The sequence below is a fragment of the Plectropomus leopardus genome, chromosome 16 (genome assembly GCF_026936395.1).
Source record: "Plectropomus leopardus strain MGB_pleo_1.0 chromosome 16, ASM2693639v1, whole genome shotgun sequence".
Lineage (NCBI taxonomy): Eukaryota > Metazoa > Chordata > Actinopteri > Perciformes > Serranidae > Plectropomus > Plectropomus leopardus.
Window position 1 is genome coordinate 20,854,743 of NC_142191.1, and position 13,507 is coordinate 20,868,249.

A 13,507-nucleotide genomic window follows, 5' to 3' on the forward strand; every position below is an offset into this window, starting at 1 on the left:
TAATGCTGTGGACTAAAAGTCTGTTTCTCAAAATATGACCAAACTTTTTTAAATCTGTTTTTAGAGTCCCCTAATATGATGAAGTGCCATATTAAATCACTTGAGTACCCCTGTAAAGATGTAAGGTGACCACTTGCAACTCAATCACCATAAAAATGTTGGCATTGAAGGTTTCTGCAAACCACGGATACATTACACAGTATTATGTAGGGGGTATGTTGAAATTAGGGCTGTCAAACAAGTAATTTTTAAAATTTTGATTAATTGCAGAATATTACTTGTTAATCGCAGTTAATCGCAGAGCGGTAGCATGGCAGCCTACAGAAATAAACAGCCACTGGTTGCTTTTTCTGCTCATGTTTTTTCTTTAATCTTATGCTTTTAATTAAACAACTCATAGATGTAAATATATCTAACTGTCTGGCTACTTTTACCCAAGAAAGGTCAATCTGAGATTCAGCTTGTGTAAAGAATGTTTGTTGAAGAAATATATGTATGTTTTCTCTTTCCTCCACAGCTACACTTCACCTTTTATTTAACAAAATTTATGTAACATAAAAAGAAAGATTAATTGTACCCCCCAATTTTTCAACTGTTCTTATTTCTTTATTTATTAACAGGATGCGAGAAAGATGTACAGAACGTTTGCTCTGATTCTCCTGAAGAAAACCTGCAGCCATTTAAGGACAAGATGGAGGCTTTTGTTCTCAGTGGTGAGTACTTACAGTTGCACATTGAGCAGCTGGAAACCTGTCTGTGTTACCTTACGCAAGTCTGTAGTTTGGAACCGGCAGTATTTCACTGGGGTAAAGTTGATATTTTTGTAGAGAAGTAGTGCTTGGGTTTAAAAAAAATTCAGACCTCTGAAACCAATTTATGGCTCAAAAGTCAAATTTAACAATACTGAGATTTGTATTTTACTTATATATTTGTATTTTACTTATGTATTTATATTTAAATACATTGCAAATTGCCAGTTTAATTTCAGGGACCTGTCAACTCCTCATTTTTTCCCCCCACATTCTTCATTTAAACTATTCTGCTGCCCTCAGTTTCTGCCCTCAATCTCTTTGTCTCTCTTCCCATTTTAATGGAGTGTCTTTGGTATCTGTGTGTGTTTGTAAAGGAGATAGGATGGATTCAGAGTGAAGGCTAGACACTCAGATAGGGATCAGACAGATTTGGCAGCGACTGAGAGGTTCCTGCCTGAGACACACAGGCAACTGGGAAATTTTCTTCCAACTTCACTGATGTTGTAAGATTTTTATATTGACTCATCTCAAGCTGAATCACAGGAGCTCCTGCATTACCAAAGAGCTTTCGGTCCCCACATGCATTATACTTTAAAGCATGTCTTGATTTCAATCACGTTTTCTGCCACATGAAAGCTTCAAAGTGAGTAAAGAGATTGTGCTTCCACTACAAAACACTGGACTCACGTTTGATCGTTTGTCCCTTGCATAACAAGTTGTGTTTCTTTTGATATGCAGTGCATTCAGAAAGTATGCTGACCACTTTTTCACGTTTCTTGAAGTTGCAGTCTAAAATCACATGCAGCCTCAGATGATGCAGTCTAAAATCTTTAACATTCATTTCTACGAGCTGTGCATGCTGTTTCTTCTACCTCATATTTTAGTATCTACTGAGCTGTGACACATATTTACAGACATGTGTGTCCCTTTCCAAAGCATGTCCAATCCATTGAACCAACCACAGGTGGACTCCAGTCAAAGTGTAGAAACACCTCAAAGATAATCAGGAGAAATGGAAGGCATCTGAGCTCAGTTTCAAATCCTGCAGGATCTGCATACTTGTGTCAGTGTTAGATTTTATTTTTTATTTTCAATACATTTTATTTTTATTTTCAAACACTCCTCAAATCCTGTTTTTGCTTTGTCATTATGTAGTAGTATGTATTAGTATTGATTGTAGATTGGTGAGGGAATTGAAAGGGTTTTAGTGAAAGACTGCATCATATAATAATGTGAAAAGGGGTTTAAATACTTTCTGGAATCACTGTAAAAAACCCCAAAACAACCCACTAATGACAAACTTATGCCATTTTTCTAGCCTTTCTTTGTCAGCTGGAACATGTAAAATTATTTGTTTTCCTCTTAATGTTTAGTAGTTGTAAAATAAAATATATTTAAAGATTTTTTAAGATGTGTATCACAATTAAAACTAACAAAGAAATTAGGTTTTATATTAGAATGTGTCTTTATTTAAAAAAACCTGTCTTTGTTTGACATAGTCATCATTATACAAGCGATACTTAGTGTTTTTACAAGTGTTTTTATCAACAGTCTCCATAGAGAGTATGACTGTTAAAAACATAATCTGTGTTTTTTGGGGAGGAGTCTGCCTACAACTAAACTGTTTCCTCATTTTGTTTCTTTGCAGCACGAAAAGAACACGCAGAAGCTTCCTATCAGTTGTCGACTGTACAAAAAAGGTTGGCGAATTAAATCATACTAGGCTTCTAAATTTGGTGGTTAAATTAACTGTCAACCCAAGCAGCCATAAACGTGCTTGCAGTAGTGATGAATGTAACTGTGTCAGCTCCAGGGGGTTATCTCCAGGTCTGAAAATTAAAGCCAATGCAGATGTGCCTAAAACCAGCATTCGTTTTAATGCTGCATTCACACTACGAGCGACACAGCAACAGGCCACAGGTCATTTTTAATAAAGTTGGTGATATGAAGCAACAAACTGATGACCATTGGCGCTGCTGATGGGCATGACATGCTGTGAAAAAAAGTTTAGCTTTTTTTTAGTGATGTTTACAATGTTTGAAATGGATATATTTATTTTTATATGTAAAAGGTAGTAGAATCCAGCCCTTAGACCTACAGAAACATCACATCTGGTTCAAGATGAGAAGTAAATTTCCATTTATTCATCTTGGTTTACCAGGTTTTTAATCCTTTTTCATTTTTTGTTTATACTTGTCACTGTTCAGTTTTCAGGACTTGGCTCTTTACTTTGGACTGAAGCCCAAGACGGGAGAGAAGGAGGTGACCACCGGTCATTTCTTTATGCTCTGGTTTGAGTTTTGTGCCGACTTCAAGGTCAGGTGGAAGAGGGAGAACAAGATCATCTCCAAGGAGAGGTATCAGACAGCTCTGTGCATTTCTAACACTGTCCAGATTTACAATAATAATGATCTTTAAAAAACGTCTGGGAAATGCTGCAAATGTGCGGCTTGATCCTGTCAGCTGTCCAATTAACACAATTGTAAAATTCCAAAGTCACCTAATGTTTTAAAAAAAAATCCAGGCAGTTATGTCTGGAGTATTGCATGTGACAGGTTTGGAAACAGGGGAGCATCCTTCCCCATGACACTGGTCCTCATTTATTAATCCAGCGTACAAACCAACGCAGGTCTGAGTAAAGTAATCATCCTATGATATGGTACAGGTGTTATTCATGAAACATTCTTTTCCTGCTGCTGAGAGAAATTGTCATTTACACATCCCACCCCAACATGTTCCTGGTTTAGAGGCCTCACTGACCCGAAACGTGGAGTGCGTGGCTATACATAACAGGGTTGTTGTCATAACAGGTGATGGAGGAGACAAACGTACCATTTGTGTCCGAGCTGGACATGGGGAAAAATGTAATAATACAGGCTACTAGTATTTAATGAGCTTTGCGTGGAAATGACCGTATGCCCAGGTTTTTGTCATACATTCGTTTCATAAATGAGGGCCATTGTGTATTGAGGATATTAACGTTTCTTTTTGGGTTGATTGAACTGAGCTTGTGTTGACTTACTGACTATATTTTATTATATATGTCTATAAATGACAGAAAACAATCACATTTTATCTGGTTGATACATTAAGTTTATACTATAAAAACTTAATTTTTAATATAGGCTACATGCCCAAGTCTTATAAACCATTAAACCAATGAATCTAACATTTTTTTCTGCAGATTAAAAGAGGCTCAGCTTTCAGTGAAGAGGATCACATCAGAAAAGAAGGTGGAGACCAGAAAGAACAACCCTAACAGCCTGGTAAGAAGAGATTTAGTACAGTGGATATACTGAAGAGGAAAATACATTTGTCCCTCTAAAAACAGACATTTCCAGTTCTTAAACACACCATGAAGATAAATTCATGCACTTTGACCAGTATGTGTTAAGGTTTGAGTTTTAGCTGGACCCAAAGAAGCCGAAAGCCAGAGTCAAAGCAGTTTAAACCGTTTATTAACCACACAAACAAAGCTATGAAGTGGAGCGGACATGAATGGCACGGAGGGGAGACAGGGATCTTGAGTCCAGGAATGAGCCAGCAGGGACAGGTGGAGGTAATGAGTGTAGGTGACACTGGGAGGAACAGCAAGGAGCACACAGGGGGCAATCTGGAGAAGTGGAGAAGCAGTGATGAGTCCGAAGGCAGTTACAAAAGGCTAAAAAAACACTGGAGTCAAAAACCACTATAAGCAAAAACACTAGAGATAGCTGAGACCTGTAGCCAGTGATTACCACTAGTGAGCAGAACAATCTGGCACTGGAGTAGTGGGAAGACAGGGTATATGAAGCAGCCTTCATTGCAGTGAGATGCGGAACAGGTGTGGTCCTCTGGGTCCAACGGGAAAAAGGTGGCCACACCTCCACACACACACACACACACACATTGAGAAAAGGGGACAAGGGGAGGGGAAGACACATAAGACAGGAAAAAAACACAGGCAAAAACAAAAGATACAAAATGCCACAGCAAGCTTAGAAGTTCCTGGTAAAAATCATTTTAGATTGTGCAGTGTATTGTCTCCGTTTATAATACTGATCATATTTTACCTTCAACAGAAAGAGAGGCTACGTCAGAAAGAAGCCAACATGTCTTCAACCTAACAGACTCAGAGGTAGCTGATACATCATGATCATTACACACACACACACACACACACACACACACACACACACACCCATCTTCACCAAGTTGATCCAAGTGTCTGTGGACACCATGACACCATTGGTTAATACACAATAAACGTTGTAGATGTAAAAAATGAACATTACTTTTGCCAGACAATGAAGAATCTTATTCCATCATTCATTGACAGTTTTGCTGTGTAATCTGCTACCTAAAAATGTACTTTAAAGATTGCAGAAGATGTAATAAATGTGCAATATTTAGAATTTAATATTATGAACTTAAGCACTGTATTTATATTCTTGTATTGAACTTTGTACGCAAATTATTTGCATTGATTTTGACGTCTTTGATCCACTTAGAATATTTTTCTACGAATAAAATCACTGATCAGAACATATGTGATTTCATAGCTTATTTTATTCACAAGCAACATTACAATAAATGATACACATATTATACACAGTCATAAAGTGAAGTGGCATTTAGTAGTGCAGGTTGTAAAAAAAAAAAAAACTAAAACAAAAAAAAAAACACTTACATCATGATCAGCTTAATATCCCACACAGTGGAAACAATACAACCATCTCAGTCCTTTTACACAAGTGTTTAACATAAATTAGCCTGCATGTATGCAAAATATATGACCAGTGGTGTAGTGTAGTGTATACGGGGTACACCTACCTCTTTTTCTGGTCATTTACAACCCACTTCCTTCTCTGTAAGCTACACTTTTACCTGGTAGCACAGCTATCTCATCAACTACCTCTACACCACTGACAATGACACTGTAAATTGTTACACACCAGTCTTCCTTAATCTTAAACAGGTTTTAGGTCATCAGTTCACTTATCTAAACCCTCAGCATTGGCAGTGTCCCTGCACTTATAACCATTTGACCAAAACCCTCCAACTCTGCAAAGAAGCAAATAGATGGCACTAGAGGATGAAGTCAAAAGTATCCATTGACGAAGGCAGCATTGCAGACAGCGGTGGTCTATGAGGCCATTAAATACCTGATGGCATGTGAACAGAGGCTTCTTTTCACTATATGACAGATATGTTTCGTTCTTTCATTTTTAAAAGTCTTTGTCATCTCCTGCTGTTGTATGTTGCTTCAGCTACACTACACTGCCTCCAGGATCTCTGGTGGTACTGTTCTGATTCATCCATTTCCGTAAGTTTTTTGAAAAGGTGCACTCATACAAACAAACTAAACGCAGAGTGTGGACAGAAGACTCTGTCTGTTTCTGCATCTAACTTTGCGCATAAATGAACCCTTAGAAAGAAAATGTCACATGAATGGACCACTTTTGTACATTTTGGGCAAGACAATACATCAATATTGTACAAGTATCATGAGACTAGCTATTGTCTTAGAATTTGTATATCTAAGTATTGTAAATGTTGTCTTTTTCTGGTTTAAAAAGTTGCATCTCAGTTAATTGATGCAACTTCCTGAACCAGGCTGTTTTCTTATTTGTCTTTGCCAACTTATTCATAATAACAACATGACTGATAATTGTTTATCAAAAAATCTCATTGATAGATATTTTTTTAAAGCACTAAAAGTCAACCCTACAATATCGTCACAATATAGATATTGCGGTATTTGGCCAAAAATATCATGATATGTATTTTTTTCCATATTGCCCAACCCTATATCAGCATCTTCTCTTCATAATAATGATAAAAAAGGCTGAGGTAACGTCCCTCTTTTCCAATTTCTTCTTTATTCTCATGTGTCCTTTCAGCAAAATACAGTTTCCGTTCTTTATTTTGGCAAAGCTGCATTTTTCCTCCAGTGGAAGCGGACAATATCGATCCGGACGCGCGTCTAATCCGTGTCTATTGTTGTGCAGCGGCACTGCTTCACGCGCTGGACTCGTTTCTTCCTGGTGTTGGGCGTCTGACCCGGGCAGAACAGTGTGTAAGTGACGGTGCTGAAGGTTTTGGGTTTGCACGCAGAGCAGGACTGAAAGGCGCCCCCGTCCTGGTAATTATGCCTCGGGATGTAGAAGGAGTTGCACTGTCCGTAGCAGAACCGGTTGATGATGGTGCGGCTCAGGCAGCCCTCCTCCTGGATGGTCTGCTTCAGCGGCTGCGTCTTGCACCAGTCCAGCCGCAGGTACCGGCGCTCCGTGACGTGCAGCGCCTCCTGACTGGACTCCAGCACTTCGTCTGTTGAGGTGACAGTCCCCGGCCCGCGGGAGATTAGTCCACTGATGGCAGGTTGTTGGCATCTATCCGATTCGTTTGGGTTGTATTTGTTTGGGTGTGGGAAAGCGCCTTGAAAAGTGGCAGCATCTGTACTTCTCGGTGGGCTGAGCAGCAGCGCCAAAAGTGCTGCAGAGATCAGCACTAATGGAGTCTTCATCACTGACGCTGAGGAGGGAAAAACACAAGTCAGTCACTGATGGAGAGAAGTCTTTACGCACAGCTTTTACGCGCGCATTACGCACCAAATAAACAGGCAAATAAACGTTTTAGGAGTTTAGTATAACAAAGAGAAAGAGAGAGAAAAAGCTGATAATAAGTTGAGTTACCTATTGTTTGTTTAAGATCCTCACGAGAAAAACTTTATCCAGTCAGGCCGTTTACAGCATGCGTGTCTTCTGCAGGTCCTTTCTCGTCTGTAGTGGCTTTCTGACTGACACACTGAGGGGTTTTCCAAACTGTCTTGAGCTTCAGCAGGACACGCCCCCTAACCCTTATCCTTACTGTCTGTGTGAAAGGAAAAAATCTAACTCCAAACTTTGTCAATGCAGATAAATCGTTTATTTGTCCTTTACAGAACAAAAAAAAACACAGACATTTTTTGGTGAGATGAAGTGACACTTGACAGATTCAGTGCTGCTGCCTGTTGAGACTCATATTACTGCAGAATAATTACTAATCGGAATAACAGTTACAATAATAGTTCACGGTGATCTTTTACATGACAAAGCAAAGTTGCTACAGGTTATAATTAACTTCCACGAATATGATCCTTTCTGAATCTTTGCCTCTGAAGGCAATCAACACATACAAAATTAAACTTCAGTGTGTGAGTAAATTGATTTCTGTACAGTTGTGAATTGTAATAACTTTCTCTTTCAACATTCCTCCAAATCGATATATCTTTTTACAGCTTCTTATTATAATATAGTTGTGGACATGCTTTACACTGCCAGCCAAGGTTTTAACACTTTGTATTTTAGCATTTTGGGTTAATTGGGTGAATTTCAGGCAATAATTCTACTAAATATCTGCTCAAGACATTTTTAAGATGTATATAAAATACTGTACTTTGACTAATAATGTGTTATTCATGTTTTTTTTTCCACAAAAAAGTTCTGTTATCTTGTTAAAGTCCTTAAAAATACATCTACTCCTTCCTTCTCAGTATAAAAAAATCCTGACTGATTATGCAAATAGGTGTCATTTCAAAAGTTTAACTATGTCTTTGCCTGTGTCACAGGAGATGTCTCCTTGTCTTCTAGAAATTGCATTTATATATATATATATACCCAATTTGAAACTGGAAATATGTTTTGAGGGAATTGGAATGCCAAAGGAACTTCTATCAGCATGATGAGGAAACGTGGCAAACTGTTAAAATGTTGTTATTGAACTTATCAGCAAAATGTTCGCTGAAAATGTATTGCAGTTATCAATAAAATGTTCAGAGACAATGTATTTCACTTGCTTGTTGACAAAATTAAGAATCTTGCGATACAGAAGCCTTCATAGTGACTGCAGCTTTATTATTTTTCATGACCTTTTAAGGCTCAGTTTTTTTTAATTTGCCTCCTAACTTTAACCCTTATTTCTGCACAGTGAAACCTGAACATTCAAACATTCATCTGTAGAGGAAAAAACACATTTATAAACGATAAGTAGACTTTAAAAGTGTTATCATTAGTATGAGTAAACTGAGAATCATTTTCCCCATATAAATGGCCAAGATCTAGAAAATTCTGATCAGATACCTGCACTATAACGGATACTTGGCTCACAATCTTCCAAACTGTAGTTGATTATCAGTTTGCTTTTTGAGGTTTACGGTTTATTGTTACTTTTAAAACAGGAGCTGTCAAAAGAAATCAGATCTGATTGACTTGCTGTTTTAGAAGCATTGAGCCTCAGAAACAACTAGTTTGTGATGAGATTTTTCATTTTCTCCATCGTGAGCCACACAAAGCCCTAAAATTGTGTTTACATAGACTAAATTATCTTTTTTAAAGGTCTACCAATTAAGCCTTTAAGTTGAAAATTATGGCACCAGTTGTAAGACACATAAACAGCATGTTGTGCCCAATTAGTGAACAAGAACTGGGCTAATTAATATGAATGCAATACAATAAAGATTTTCAAAGTGCTTGTCCCATTTTTGCTTCCTGTCTCTAATTTAACAGTACCTGCACTGACGTCACAGATCAATTGTTTGTTATCCAAAATGCTTCAATATGCAGTGTTACAAACTCGTTTCTGAGAGTATACATAAATGTTACAATGAGCCTTGCCGTGCAGGACTTTAGGTGGTGGATTTGTTGGTAACAGCGACGATCGGCGCCTCTTCCTCCTCCTCTTCCTCAGAGAAGTGAGGAACAGATTTTTTGGCGACCACGTTGTCCAGCCTCTGGCCCATTAAATACGGGTTCACACTCTGCAGGGAGGCAAAGAAGCACATGTTACTGTAGCCTTCACAGAGTCTGAAAAATCCAAAGTGAGATGTTTAGCTTTTTCATTAAAAAAAAAAAAAATCACATGAGTTTTAAAAGTCCATCGCTCCCTTTAGGCGGCAAATTTTTGTGCGGGTAATGTGGTTTCTCAAGACACAATACTACAAAGAAAAAACAACAAACACGATACCCTTTTTCTTCTCTTCGGTCCTCCCTTCAGTTTTTGGTACAAAAGCTCCTTGTTCTGAAAGAAAACACAGACATGAAATCATGTATCCATAGTTTTACAGTCTGTCCTTTTGTTCTTAAATTACAGTCTACAAATTGCCCGAATGCCTTTCCACGGAATAAAACACTCACAGGGTGATTTTTTAAGGGCCAGACAAGACAAGAATGAATACATACACTGGGTTTTTTTAAATGTTCAAAATCTTGTCTTCATTTTGTGAGCAGACCACCAGAAACCAAAGCTGTGACTGCTTGTTTCCAACATCCATTTCTCTTTTTCAGGTCAGACAGCAAAACTAGAAAAAAAATCATCATACTGCCACACCATGCAATGCTACCAGTTAGTTATGTGTAAAAAAACAACCTTTAAAACACTTGAATAGTAGTCAGTACACTCTCAGTTGGCTTGAACATGTAGCTCTTATTCCTATCAAGTTTGAATACTATGTTATAAGTTGCTTTGAACAAAAGCATATGTCAAATTAATGAAATGTAAAATACAATAATATTAATGTGAGCATGTTTCACCTGATATTGTGTGTCAGCTAAATGTAAAAGCAGGTCTGCTTGATTTGCAGATTTAAAAAAACAACAAGACTTTGTCTCAATGTGGTATATTTGTGCATGAAATCACTTAATCAAGCAGTTCTGCTTTTCACAGTTTTGTGTCATCACAATGTTTCTTTGATATGTTGTTTGGACAACACAAGCAATTTGGTAATAAAAGTGGCTATGTTAGCCTTATGCACCTTCCATTTGCATTGTTCATATATTTATCTAACATTTGTATTTAATATCATCCATAGTAATCATTATTCTTGCTCTGTTTTTACATCTATCATCACATCACATTTATCACATCACATCTGTCTGTCTGTCTGTCTGTCTATCTATGTATCTGTGATAAAATAAATAAATAAAGTTGCAGTCCCACTTTGTAACTCACCCACTTTGCCAGAGCTGGGTAGTCGTGCTCTGGGTCAAACAGGTGCTGGTGTTTCTGAAACTCTCTGCTGAACTCGGCTGTGTCTGGAGCATTTTCCAAACAGCCGTCTGCTCCTGTGAATGAGAGAAGACACAGAAATTCATGTCAAAAACAGCAATTAAATACAATAAAGAACAGAAAGAAATGACACTGTGGCAGCTTAAATATCAGCATTCAGCCTGAGACATCACTATGTTAATTAATAATGTGCTTAGAACAATAGTTTCTACCTGTTTTTCCCCGGGGACAGGGGTTTGGAGGGTCTGGGTACCCATGATCATCACTGAAGTCTTTGGGAACGTTGTCGCCGGTCAGCTCGGCCACAATGTTGGGGATGTTGCCAAAGGGGCCGAGGTGTTGCAGCCCCTCGTGAGCACCACCTTGTGGAGGAAAACAAACACTACTTTGAAACAGCAGCAACAGCTAGAAAAGAGCTTCATAATACAAATAATTATCAAAAAAGCATTCTGTATGTTTTCCATCTAAGAACAGCTTTAGCTCTAAAATGCACACACTTTTATCAATGGCAGGATAAAACCTCATAAATGATTAATGATGTTAATTTCATTCAGCAATTGAATGGGCTTAAACAAATGATGGATTATTCATCAACTATTTTGGTAAACAGACAACTGTTTTAACAAATTTTCAAGCAAAAAGTCAAAGTCAAAGCTGAGGATTAGATGTTTTTCTTTATCGTGTATCAGAATCATAATCAGAATCACCTTTATTGTATGTGTACACATACAATTAACTTGACTTTTTTTTTGCATTGTTTTCAATACACCTAAATCATCAATAGTTAAGAACAAGGACAACTGGACGAATAAAGGTAAAACAAAGACATGATTATTAATTACACAAGTATGTGAAAGAATAGGTTTTTTGTATAAATATTATATAAAGATAAAGCACTAATGACCTACAATAAATATATAATTAAAGAAAAACATTTATGTATGATGAATACAAACAAATATAGTTGAGTGTTACTTGCATACAACAAAATAAAACAAAATAAAATGAAATGAAATAAAATAAAATAAAATATAGGTTCTATTTTGTGGATAAAAAATAAAACATTAAAATGAAAAAGCAATACTGTGGGACAAGTAGCGAGAATATATCCTGGGTCAAAATGACAAGAAAATCACCTACAAATTATTTTTAAATAAGAGGGGAAGATTATTGGAAAAAATGTTTTAATTCGGAATATGGTTTAGAAAACTATTATTCTACATTAATAACATTAAAATACATTTCAATGATTTTACAGAAAAAAATATAATAAAATAGATATAACAGATAATAAGTTGTTTTTAGGTCTTTTCTGCTCATTTTTTAGGCATGCCTTGTTAAGATACCCATGGCCTTCTCCAAATGTTTTTGAAAGAAATCAAACCAAATTTCTCAGTTTCCAAACTCCTCAGCGTGAGGAGTAAAAAAATAGAAAATAAATTGCTAAAAACAAAAATAAAATAAGTAGCCTTCATAATTAAGACAAACATTATAGGACAAATTGACTGTATGTTAAAATAAATAAACAGAATATGTCAATAATTTTGCACAGTGTATACCTTGCGTGTTAGACGAGCACCCTCCCTAATGTCCACATCTCTCCCTGATAACCATCTAAAGGATATATTTTTTACTGTTTCGCCTGGTTTGTCTACTCTCAATGATTTAACATGTTATAAAACGACTCTAAATGCATCCAACATACCCTGTATACTCTGAGGCCCGACGATGTTGGTGGCCTGGTGTGCAGGATACTCCACCCTGGGCCGAGCGATGCCCAGCTGCTCCATGACGCCGTGCAGGAGCCGCTGGATGTCGGCCTCAGACACCTGGTCGGCCGTGCGGGGGCTGCGGGCTGGAGCCGTGCCGAGCTGCACGCACAGGAGGAGGCCGAGCAGCGATAACCGCACTGCCGAGCCCATTTCTGTCATCTGTGGAGGAAAATAATCGAAAGGTTTTAACGTAGGCTGCAAAAGATGGACAGGCGTGTAATCACAAACATAGCTGCATTTCCTGTTAGACACAAGATGACTAATTAGGCAAACATGGAATTTATGGGCTAATATGGACAGAGTAATTGCATGGAATGTTTTTTTTTAATCTATCATATTAGTTAATAGAACATCTTAAATTTTTCCTGTTATTGTAATAAAGCCGTGGTGCGACACTCACTCTGTAAACAGAGGCATGGCCGATGTAAATATGCTATAAATAGCCAGCATGATATGTCAATTAAACCGGAAAAACAGCCTAAATTACATCAGATCAATATTTAATTGCATGTATTTCATAGCAGGTATAATTTAATTCCTGGAAAACATCCCAAATAACCAAAGAATCAATTTCAGTGTGTTTTTCTTACCGTGTCCGCGCTGATGGTGGGACCTGCCTGCTGCGCCAGACCTCTGTCAAGCTGGACAGAGCAAAATCATGTATTTCTTGTTTCCAAAATTAAAGCTTTTCTTCACAGACAATGCAAAAAGGGATTTCAAATTATGTTTCTCGCCGACATTCATTCTGATAAAAGTTTTAAAAGCATACATTTTTATTAAAATGCTTTGGTGTTTCTCTCAAACGATTGCCCTAAGCCTTTTACCTTCCCTTTTTTTTATTTTCTTCAGTTTTATTTTGGAGGGAAAACACTTGATTTCCGGTGTTACTATAAGTGTCCATTATGCAACCTGCAGGAGGATGCGATCCGCCTCACTTCACGGTCCAGATGCAGTTGCTAA

The 13,507-nt window shown here is 37.5% G+C and overlaps 3 protein-coding genes across 5 annotated transcripts in view; 1 reads left to right on the forward strand and 2 right to left on the reverse strand.

The window, feature by feature from the left end:
• fmn1 (formin 1) overlaps positions 1–4,938 on the forward strand; it is a 33,104-nt gene extending 28,166 nt beyond the window's left edge. For all 3 annotated transcript variants that reach the window (XM_088089287.1, XM_088089288.1, XM_088089289.1), the window contains 5 exons: positions 621–713; positions 2,401–2,452; positions 2,960–3,109; positions 3,937–4,018; positions 4,814–4,938. In XM_088089287.1, coding sequence (XP_087945413.1) covers positions 621–713; positions 2,401–2,452; positions 2,960–3,109; positions 3,937–4,018; positions 4,814–4,858 — 422 coding nt within the window. In that variant the 3' untranslated portion in view covers positions 4,859–4,938. The remainder of the gene's footprint in view (positions 1–620; positions 714–2,400; positions 2,453–2,959; positions 3,110–3,936; positions 4,019–4,813) is intronic.
• A 143-nt stretch (positions 4,939–5,081) lies between these two features.
• On the reverse strand, positions 5,082–7,576 carry grem1a (gremlin 1a, DAN family BMP antagonist). Its single transcript, XM_042504060.2, has 2 exons — positions 7,427–7,576; positions 5,082–7,265 (listed from the first exon to the last, which is right to left on the reverse strand). Exon 2 carries the CDS (start codon positions 7,255–7,257, stop codon positions 6,718–6,720), a length of 540 nt encoding a protein of 179 aa, XP_042359994.1. The 5' UTR covers positions 7,258–7,265; positions 7,427–7,576; the 3' UTR covers positions 5,082–6,717.
• A 1,029-nt stretch (positions 7,577–8,605) lies between these two features.
• Positions 8,606–13,202, reverse strand: scg5 (secretogranin V). Its single transcript, XM_088089290.1, has 6 exons — positions 13,138–13,202; positions 12,481–12,706; positions 10,988–11,137; positions 10,719–10,831; positions 9,735–9,788; positions 8,606–9,528 (listed from the first exon to the last, which is right to left on the reverse strand). Exons 2-6 carry the CDS (start codon positions 12,704–12,706, stop codon positions 9,397–9,399), a joined length of 675 nt encoding a protein of 224 aa, XP_087945416.1. The 5' UTR covers positions 13,138–13,202; the 3' UTR covers positions 8,606–9,396.
• Between the last annotated feature and the right edge of the window lie 305 nt (positions 13,203–13,507).

Coding starts and splice junctions, on each gene's coding strand:
- grem1a (XM_042504060.2), bottom strand. CDS start 7,257: ATGAAGACTCCATTAGTGCTGATCTCTGCAGCACTTTTGGCGCTGCTG.
- scg5 (XM_088089290.1), bottom strand. CDS start 12,706: ATGACAGAAATGGGCTCGGCAGTGCGGTTATCGCTGCTCGGCCTCCTC. Junction 10,832..10,987: donor CTGTCCCCGGGGAAAAACAG/GTAGAAACTATT, acceptor TCTCATTCACAG/GAGCAGACGGCTGTTTGGAA. Junction 9,789..10,718: donor ACCCAGCTCTGGCAAAGTGG/GTGAGTTACAAA, acceptor GTTTTCTTTCAG/AACAAGGAGCTTTTGTACCA.